This window comes from Pseudomyrmex gracilis, unplaced genomic scaffold, assembly GCF_002006095.1.
Source record: "Pseudomyrmex gracilis isolate BER0280 unplaced genomic scaffold, ASM200609v1 scaffold_1477, whole genome shotgun sequence".
Classification (NCBI taxonomy): Eukaryota; Metazoa; Arthropoda; class Insecta; order Hymenoptera; family Formicidae; genus Pseudomyrmex; species Pseudomyrmex gracilis.
In genome coordinates this window covers 12,622-23,291 of record NW_018022061.1, presented here as the reverse complement: position 1 = coordinate 23,291, position 10,670 = coordinate 12,622, and the positions used below count along the sequence as shown (strand labels likewise).

Genomic DNA, 10,670 nt, shown 5'->3' with positions numbered 1-10,670 from the left:
AATCTGCTATCAGATTCTGTGAGCAGGCTTTGCTAGCAGATCGTAAGCCTAATGCGGACATAACAGATGCCAATTTGCTCGCAACTTTTTAGTATATCTGTTGCCAATCTGCTGGCATATTGCGCGCATTTTGCTTACTGGGTAATTACTCTTTATATAGTTCGGGAGCTACTACTACACTTACCTTAAATTAACAATCAAGTTCCTGTAATAAAAAAGAGTGTTATTTGGAAATTCATGTCTTATGACAACTATAGCTCTCTTTCTTCAAATTTCTGATCTCTATGGTTTTACTTAAATATAAAAATCATAATTTCTATATTTTATAAATTTGACAAAAAAAATATTAATTCCATTGGAGAGTGCCATCCTCCCTTAATTTTATACGACCAGTTGCCAAGTATTTCAAGGCACGTGGATAAACTCGATGCTCTGCCATCTTTACACGTTCTTCTAAAATTTTTTCAGTATCATCAGGAAACACAGGTACTGTCTCTTGTTCAATGATAGCTCCTGAATCGATATCAACCTAATTGATAAGAGAGTATTCATTAAAGGTAAAATAATAATGTTAAATACATCTATTTTTTTAAAATTAAGTACGTTGAAACGGCTTGAAGATAAATCCAGAAGCAAAATAAGGACCCAAAGCCTATAGTCCACTGGTGGCGGTAGTGAGTTAAATAAGTGGACTACAAGCTTTAAGGTCTTTATTTTGCTTCTGGATACACCTATTTTTTTTGCATATAATTTCCAGATTAGAACCGCGTTAGTTATTGATTATAACAGTTTACTCATGCTCTATTAATCTCTGAAGTAAACTGAAATGAAATTCACAAAATGTCAGTATAAATATAACTGGAAAACCATACGTAGGAAGTTTTACAACACAAAAACATCAATTATCTTTTTCTTAAAACATAATTTTATCGTCGTTGATACCTCAACAAAGTGTACAGTGCAACCCGATACACGCACACGTGCTGCTAAAACATCCTTGTGTGCATTTTGGCCTTTAAAAGATGGTAAAAGAGACGGATGAATATTTAGTAGAGCTCCCTTCCAGTGTTTCACAAATTGTTCTGACAGAATTCGCATAAAACCGGCCAGACATACTATTTCTACTCCGGCAGCATGAAGCTCCACATTCATGGCTGCATCAAAAGATTCGCGACTTGGATAATTAGTGTGTTTAATAACCTACAAATTAAATATAAATTATATAAAACGAGTTTTGTATGCAATATTTAAGTTTTATATACATATGAATATGCGCATTAATTACCACTGTCTTAATACCAGCTCTTTCGGCACGTTTCAATCCTTCAACACCAGGCTTGTTGGAGATTACTAAAACAATTTCTGCTCCAATATGCTTAAACGGATCCTGAGTAGCATTGATTAATGATTGAAGATTTGTTCCGCTGCCAGATATCAAAATTCCTACTCTTTTAAGGGGTTTACCCAGTGTCATAACTAAATTAGGAATATATTGTTTCATTTCTGATTCGATGACCTTTTCGAAGTTTTTCACGTGCACTCTAGTTTGGTCCTCAACTTAAATATAAATAAGATAAGTACAAATTAATACAATTAAACTACATTACATTAAGAATAATTGATAAATAGCAAAAATATTTTTTTACTGCGATATGTGTTCACGCTTCCAATTACTGCTGGTTTCTCATCTTTCATTTTATTTAAAACTTCAGTCTTATCTTTTTTGGAGCATATTATGATAGCACCAATTCCACAGTTAAACGTTCTTAACATTTCATATTTACTGATTCCACCTGCAAAACAAAGACAAAAGTGTTTGAATTATTATTTTTCTATTATGTAGTACGTTAATATATGTACATTTGCAGTATGTTTTATTAAAAACAAAGATCTAAACTCTAAAATAAATAAACTCTAAAGATCTAAAAGAGATATCTAGATATTTTTGTTTAAAATGATAATCACCGACTGCCGCTAACCAGCCAAAGATTGGTAAAACATTCCACTTTGTTGCATCTAATGTTACACTCAAGTTTTCCGGTAAAATCCTAGGTATGTTTTCGACGAGACCCCCACCAGTAATGTGCGCAAATCCCTTTACTAGATTTGTTCGTAAAGCAGGAAGAACGTTTTTCACATAAATTTTTGTTGGTTCCAACAGTTCGTCACCTGTGTCAAATTATTCCCGTAATCTTTACGTTTTCTTGTATGCACCCGATGTTATAAGAAATATGACTTAGAAATCGTACCAATAGTTCGATTATTCTTTGAGAATGGTGCGATGTCTGTATACTTTTTATCAGCAAGTTTCATTACTTTTCGTATTAAACTGAAGCCATTACTGTGCACGCCGTTGGATGGAAGACCTATCACCACATCACTTTCTTTAATATCATTTAGACGTGGTAATAAACTGTTTTTTTCAACTGCGCCCACCGCAAAACCCGCCAAATCATACTCTCCTTCACAATACATATCGGGCATCTCAGCCGTTTCTCCACCAATCTAATGTTTGAAACAAATAATTATTTATTACGTGACATTATGTATAGGATGTCTAAAATTTTTTGACACAGCCTAAGTGTGAAGGTAGATTGAGTCAATCTGAACAAAAAAGCCACAATTTTGCAAAATTTGCAACAGTTATATTAAGATATTGTTACGTTTTGCGCATAATTAGCAGCTTTTGATAATAATCACGCAAGAATTAAAACTTAACATCTTTAGTACGATACATGTAAAAACTCATTCTATTATTTATAATGGAATATTATTTATAGTAAAAAATTTAAAAGGAATCGACACCGCGCGTCCAATCATCTGATTTTCCCCCGATTCAAATTAATCGATCAAACATCCGTCATCAGAAGCAACTCTTAGTTGTCAAGTACAGACGGTGTCTTGTTTTGTTACCGTCATGTTGCTCCTATGTTGCCAAAAACGAATGACAAAGCAAAGAGTTTTCCATAAATAGAAGTCATTTTGTTGACAACGTAATGAGCAACAGTTGCTCTTTGTTTGCTCTGAATCTATTGACATAAAATGTCTCAAATTTACCTTTGTGTTGTTGATTACGTATGACTATGCATTACGTTTTCAGCAAATGCACAGCAACTAGTCGAAAATTTCTGCTCAGCATTAAGTTACATAAATTTGCAAAACATGCTTGGCTATTAGAGATAGATATAAATGATATTGTTTAAAAATTGTAACCCTTAGGGGAATTCAATATTCTATTTTATTCTAATTAATAACTTAATAAATATTGCTAATAAATATCGCTGACTTTTCTGTTCCAATCTACTTTCATACTTCAGCTATGTCAAAAAGTTTCAGACATTTGTATATTTTTAATCATTTTCTCTTTAGACATCATAAAACATCATGTTACTATTGTATAATTACCAAAGAGCATCCTGCTTCTTTACAACCTTCGGCTATCCCATCTATAATCATTGTAGCTGTCTCAATATCAAGTTTGCCGCAGGCAAAATAATCTAAGAAAAATAGTGGTTCCGCGTTGTGTGCAAGAATATCGTTCACGCACATAGCTACCAAATCGATGCCAACTGTATCGTGTTTGTTGCATTCAATTGCAATCTGCAGAGAAAATAATTAATTTTGGTTTACCAATACGAAAACAAACATCCTATGACAATTCACTTTTATTCACTTTTAATTTGGTGCCAACACCATCAGTACCAGATACCAAGATAGGATCATTGTAACCTGCTGCTTTTACATCAAAGAGACCTCCAAATCCACCTATGATACTTAAAGTACCAGTACGTTGTGTGGAACAAGTAACTGGTTTGATAGCGGATACGAGATGATTTCCGGCAGCTATATTTACGCCACTGATCTCGTATGTTAATTGTCCTTTATGTAAAATAGATCTGAAACACTTTTTTAATGCTAACACTGTTTGTTGCTACAAAATATATTAATATGTTATACACAATAAGTATACCTAGCAATTCCTTTATGTGCAATGTCCGTTCTGATTTGTTTTCCTTCGAATGACACATGTTGAGCAGCTTGAGTGGATCTAGCTACTGCTAAAGTTAAGTTCGACGCTATACTAACAATAATAAGAACTCTGCCACCTATAAAAATGTCATTTATATATTACAGAATTATTTTTAGAATATTTAATTGAATTTCTTTCGCTATGTTAAAAGCACCATTTGTTATCACATCGCCATTTGACGAAACAGCTGTGCTACTGTGGAAAACGAAATGGTCCTGTTTACGTGACACATCATCAATGCCTGTTATTACTTGACCCTTAGATGAAGACTCAGGATAACCACGAGATGCTAACATTACACCTACAGCATATACGTCTTCTTTCCACGAAACGAGAGATGAGTCTAAAATTCCTTCGCAACAAGCCTGTAATCAAATCATATTCACGCAAAATCAAATTGCATACTACAATGTATATATAACTACTCAGATAACCGAGACTGAATGAGCATGTTTTGTAAAATCTGCAATAACACATTATGCCAGTAGAATGTAGCTAGCTATTCAAACATAATCTGTTATTTCAACTAGTGTCAACAGAAAAGCAGAAAAAAAGAGAATACAAAGGTGTCATGCCGCGATGCAAATATTATAAATATTATATTATTGCATCAGTCAAGCAGACCTCGATAGCCAAATGAGGAGTATACCAGCAGTATGCACGCAGGTTTAATCAGCACTCTGCAGCAGATTCCATTCAGCTGTCATCATAGTGAGTGAATTATGTAGGCACAATATGTAAAGAAAACAACACAGCAAAAGTATAGAAATAAATGAAGAATGAAATGACACGTTATGAAATAGCACGTTATGTTTCAAATCTGCTTTTTTTTAGCAAGTTCTGCTTGATTGATGCAATAATATTTGCATCACGGCATGACACATTTATATTCTCTTTTTTTTTCTGCTTTTCTGTCGACACTAGTTGAAATAACAGATTATGAATACAGATGTTTGAATGACTACATTGTACTGGCATAAATGTGTTATTGCAGACTTTGCAAAATATGCTCATTCAGTCTTGGTTATTTGGGGAACTTGCTAAAATAAATAAATGTAGCAGATTTATGCATAACGTGCTCTTGTCTTTATTTATTTCTATATTTTCGCTGTGTTGCTTTCCTTGCATATCGTGCCTACACAATTCACTCATATGAGAACACAGCTGAGTGGAATCTGCTGCAAAGTGCTGATTAAACCTGCGTGCATACTGCTGGCATACTGCTATTATTTGGCTATCTGGGTAAATAATACGAATTATACCTTCATAATCATGAATAAATCCGATGTCAATAATGGTAATATTACTTCCGTTTCCGGATCCCCGAATCTGCAGTTAAACTCTAAGACTTTGGGCCCATTTTCAGTTAACATTAATCCAGCATACAGTACACCTAAGTTTTAATATTTGTTTTATATATCAGTTTCATATATATATTCATATTATATACTATTGAACACAGAAGTATGTACAAACCTATGTATAAAATGTTTTCTTTTTTAAGACCATCAATAGCTTTTTGCATAATATTTATTTTTACTTGTTCGTACTCTGTTTTACTTAACAGTGGACATGGACAATAAGCTCCCATTCCACCTGTATTTGGACCAGTGTCTCCATTAAAAATTCTCTTGTAATCTTGCGCAGGCATCATAGGCACAACAGTCTTTCCTAAGCATCATTAAACTTTGACATTAAGCAACCACTTTATGCACACATTTTTTGCATTAAGAAATAAATATTAGACAAACGTGACAGAACATTTTATTTACCATCTGTAAATGCAAGTACAGATATTTCTTCTCCGTCTAAAAGTTCTTCAATGATGACAGTCTCACCAGCAGCTCCAAATTTCTTATCATTCAAAATCTCATCTATTGCATTGCAAGCTTCATGCTGGTCTTTTGCTACTACCACACCTTTACCTGCTGCTAAACCAGAAGCTTTAATTACTAGTGCCTTAAACGGAGCTCTATAACAAATTAAGAATTATATATATACTTTTCTTTTCTTTAATGCATATCTTTAAAAATAGTTTACTTACGTTTTAACAAAAGTTTTAGCTTCTGCAGCACATGTAAAACTTTGCCATTTAGCAGTAGGAATACAATTTTTCTCCATAAATTGCTTTGCCCACTCTTTGTTAGCTTCAATCATAGCTGCTTGCTTCTGTGGTCCAAAACATTTGACTCCCACAACTTTTAAGTCATCTGCTATTCCTTTAGCCAAAGGATCTTCTGGTCCAATCACTACTAAATCAATATTGTTTATTTTGCTCCATTTAGCAACTTGCTACAGGGAAAAATTAATATTATAAAATTTATATTTTAAAAAAATTTTAAAAAGATAACACACACATTTAGTAGATATATAAAAAAGAATATATTTATGTATGATGCACCTTAGAATTCATAATATCTAATTCAACCAGTTCCACTTTTTCCACTTGTTTAATTCCAATATTCCCAGGAGCAACCAAAATTTCTTTTACCTATATCAAATATATATATATATATATATATTAATTTCTACATTATAATTTTTATTTATATTTTTAATTATTATTATATTTTTATTGATCAATTTCTTATTTACATGCGGTGACTGAGATAATTTCCAACAAATAGCATGCTCTCTAGCACCACTGCCTATAACCAGAATTGTGTGTTCCATTGCCTACAAGTCAATAACACATTTGTTACACATTGACAAAACACAGAGATCAATTATAAATTTAAACAATTTTATATAAGAAAATACTAGTAATAATACATACATAATACATACATAATTTAAATTTACAAAAAGAAAAAATCTCAGCTAAACTAATTTTAAAATAAAACTTTAACTCACTTTTTATTTTTTATTACAAATTCTATACTTATGTGAATATTGTTACTTATTTATGATGTTGATGTTTAGATTGTATTTGATATCAATTCATCGAACATTCAAAAATTTCTAATATACACGAGAGTTTCTTAACAAAGAAGCAACAAATAGTTAAAATGTGCTTAGAGACTATAAACACACTTTCCGCGTATATTTGCGTGACTACTCGCGACTCGCAACTCGCGACTTGTGAGAGTCGTGGACCGTAGCCTATCTCGGAATATCTCGTATTAATCAAGGATAATGACGTGTTAGCTAAGATGCTTCGGATGTTCATGCACTTTGAGCTGTCTATCTTTGTTTTACATTTCAAGAGTAATAAAGACAGTTTGATGCTTAAAACACATACACGCCCAAAACGAACATACTCTAATACATATGTTACTTTAATACAAACGTTTACTGCTTATCACGTTTTACGCAACAAGTTGTTTGCGGGGGTTAATCTGGATATCACTAACAGCGTACAAGAATATATAAGATAATGTTTTAATTATTATACACATTATGTATACAAATAAATCAATTTATATATTTAGTTGAAAATGTTTTTTACATTTATTACATGTTTTTTACATTTATAAAATAGACTTCTTTAATAAATTAATTATTAGTTACAATAATTTATAATTATTTATATAATAAATTATTTATTTACATTAATTATTTATAAAATTATAATTATTTAAATTTAATGTGTGAAAGTGAGTGTGTATATTACATAAATATACACAAATGTATATTTTTTATAATATATTTATATATGGCGTACGCAATATTTGTCTTTATTTTATATTAAAGATAATGTTAAAAAATTTTGATAGCCAAAGAAAATAGATTGAAGATAGATTGAGTCAACAGAACAGAAAATTCACGTGTCATTTTGTACAATTTACAAGTTGAGATTGAATGGCTAAGTTGTATATATGTAACCTACTGAGCAATGAGCATGGAACATATATTTGTTTTCATAAAGCCTCTTGCACAATACGAGGGAATAGTGATAGCGATAAGCAATAGACACAGAATTTAGCCTCTTGCACAATGCGAGGGAATAGTAATAGCGATAAGCAATAGACACAGAATTCCAACTCGTCGAAAAATTTATCGCTATTGCTTATTCCGTTTTCTGATCTGCATTGATACATGTGTATTTTTGTATGTTAGATTCCGCTGTTCCTATCGTTATTTATGAATATAAACTCTTTAAAACTGGTGTTATTTCTATCGCTATCGCTATTCCGTCCATTGTGCAAGGGGCTTCCAACTCGTCGGAAAATTTATCGCTATTGCTTATTCCGTTTTCTGATCTGCATTGATACTGTAAGAAATCGGCCGTGCGACGGCAGCACAGGCCGGGAAGTCAAAGCAGCGCACCGCGCTGCGAACATCGAAAATATTCAATCAGCAGGCGATCATAGACGTATAAAGAGCCGTCTACAATGGAGAGTTGTAGGCCGTAACAGTAAGAAACTGACAAATCACAATCGATTATTCTTCTGCACTTTGTCTGTGATTGGTCATATGTACATTTGTGCGTTTTATTTTTTGTATATATATAAATTTAATATATATATAAAGAAAGTTTAACAAATAATAAAAGTCAAGAAGTGAGCCGAAGGACTCGGACATTTCTTACGCCGCTTACGCGTTATGTACAGTTAAACGTCGTATCGCGAACGACGCCAACTCGTACACAGGCAACACTGTGTAACACTGTGTCCATTGTGTTACACAGTGTCCACTAGTGTAAGTGAGACACACTGATATGCTCTTTCTCACACTAATAAACCTTGTGTTACAGTGCGCCCATATATATAATACTTCTATATTGCTAGTCGCGTATCTTCGCAATGAGAGGCACGAGGCCCGAGAAAGAGAGACGCACGAAGTCCAAATATGGGCATAGATAGCCGAGCGTCATTATGCGCAGGCGCGTCTACTAAGCAAGTGCGAGCGAGACAAAGCATTGGAAAGTGAGAGAAAGAACGCGAGAAAGAGAAATGCCCAACCGTGCTTGAATGTTCACCGCATGCGCACAAAGCAGCTGGACCTTGCGCGAGAGAGAGGCTACTATATTGTCTGCACCGTAACATTTGGGCTTCAGGTCGGCACCGTACTAGCAATATAGAAGTATTATATATATGAGTGCGCCTGTATACGTAGTTGGAAAGCTCCCTGTGTAACACAATGTCCATTAGTGTGAGAAAGAGCATATCAGTGTGTCTCACTCTCACTAGTAAACACTGTTGTACAGTGTCGCCTGTGTACGTAGCTGAAAAGCTCCCTAATATAGTACTTAATACGCGTATTAAGCTTAGAACATATACAGGGTGTCCCAGAATTGGTGTGACATCTCTCGTAAGCAGGTAGAAGGAGTAAAACGGAGTCGAAAAGTCCTGAACCATTTTTTTAATTATTTATAATAAAGAAGTAATTATTGAATAAATCAGGCCAATCAGCGCCGACCTTTAGCCAGGCGCATGTCAGTGAGCCACGCGCCTGGTGTGTGTGTGAGCGCTCTGCGCGGTTCCCTGACGTGCGCCTGGCTAAAGGTCGGCGCTGATTGGCCTGATTTACTCAATAATTACTCCTTTATTATAAATAATAAAAAAAAAAATGGTTCAGGACTTTTCGACTCCGTTTTACTCCTTCTACCTGCTTACGAGAGATGTCACACCAATTCTGGGACACCCTGTATATTGGGAAAGGCTAACTTGCCGTTGTCCGCAACATCTATTTATCCTTGTCTGTACATAGTACCGCAATACGCATGCGTCGATTATGTTGTATGTGTGTATGTGTGACAAGCTAGAATATATTGTATATATATCGTAACAGTGTATACCTTCACATACCACATATATATCTTCTTAGCAGAGTTGTAAGATCGAGCCGAGAGCAACGAGAGCATCGAAGCGGTGAGGCACGCACACAAGCAAGAACTGCCGTCCGTGTGCGCTCGGCTGTTCGGCTCGTGGAAGAATGCAGACATACTATGTTTCGTCTCTTTCCCACCAAGCCAGCCACAAGGCGAGACACGTTACCGACGTTGCGCGCTGTTCTTGCATATGACAATATCTCGAAACACTTTTTCGAGACTTAGTTTTATAAAAAATACATAAAATTATTGAGAATAGTAAAACATCTCAATACGTATTACAGTCGAATCGCGTTACTGTTAACACGTTTGTCCGAACTACTCGCGTTAGTGTTAACAATTCCCCTCATCCTTACTATTCTTGAACTTTATGCGCACGCAGTTGATGAAATGCGCCGGATCGTGCGCAGAAAACACGCGTTACAAACTTCGTACTATGATTAGCTGACATAAAGTAAGTGGGAGACGGAGAAGTTAACATTATCGAGAGGAAGCGTGTTAACAGTAACACGATGTTAACAGTATGGAGATTAACAGTAACGCAATTCGACTGTATGTATTTATAATGTTAAAGTATTAGTGAATTAACTGCGGTGTAACATTTTTAAATTATTGAAGAAACCCACACAACAAAAACTCCATTAGACGTTTATTAGACGTCGACAACTCCATGCGACATCTAATAGATGTCTAATGGATGTCTGGATGGATGGATGTCTGTGTGGGAAGTTTATTCATGTGTATATTTATATGTATAAATATGTGTATATTATACATATTTATATATTAAACTTTAAAAAATATAGGAAAAAGTGTCGATATAAACAAAGATCGGAATTTCTTTGTGAATAACTTTATTGAGTAATC

The 10,670-nt window shown here is 34.2% G+C and overlaps 1 protein-coding gene across 3 annotated transcripts; it reads right to left on the bottom strand.

Annotated features, from left to right (window-relative positions):
* Nucleotides 1-14: 14 nt before the first annotated feature.
* On the bottom strand, nt 15-9,832 carry LOC109862194 (trifunctional purine biosynthetic protein adenosine-3). 3 transcript variants are annotated; one of them, XM_020442174.1, is made up of 17 exons: nt 9,781-9,832; nt 6,626-6,706; nt 6,432-6,521; nt 6,075-6,322; nt 5,803-6,002; nt 5,507-5,701; nt 5,293-5,423; nt 4,185-4,395; nt 3,971-4,106; nt 3,674-3,896; nt 3,406-3,600; nt 2,250-2,505; nt 1,966-2,169; nt 1,647-1,793; nt 1,286-1,557; nt 943-1,200; nt 15-529 (listed from the first exon to the last, which is right to left on the bottom strand). In XM_020442174.1, the coding sequence occupies exons 2-17, from the start codon at nt 6,701-6,703 to the stop codon at nt 347-349; spliced, it is 3,027 nt and encodes a 1,008-aa protein (XP_020297763.1). In that variant the 5' UTR covers nt 6,704-6,706; nt 9,781-9,832; the 3' UTR covers nt 15-346. The 3 variants fall into 3 exon arrangements, with proteins under 3 accessions (XP_020297763.1, XP_020297761.1, XP_020297762.1); XM_020442172.1 differs by lacking the exon at nt 9,781-9,832 and adding an exon at nt 7,860-7,949; XM_020442173.1 differs by lacking the exon at nt 9,781-9,832 and adding an exon at nt 6,884-7,298 and having other exon boundaries at nt 16-529.
* Between the last annotated feature and the right edge of the window lie 838 nt (nt 9,833-10,670).

Coding starts and splice junctions, on each gene's coding strand:
- LOC109862194 (XM_020442172.1), bottom strand. CDS start 7,880: ATGTTCCATGCTCATTGCTCA. Junction 3,897..3,970: donor GCACATAAAGGAATTGCTAG/GTATACTTATTG, acceptor AAAGTGTTTCAG/ATCTATTTTACATAAAGGAC. Junction 1,201..1,285: donor GAGCTGGTATTAAGACAGTG/GTAATTAATGCG, acceptor TTTAATTTGTAG/GTTATTAAACACACTAATTA.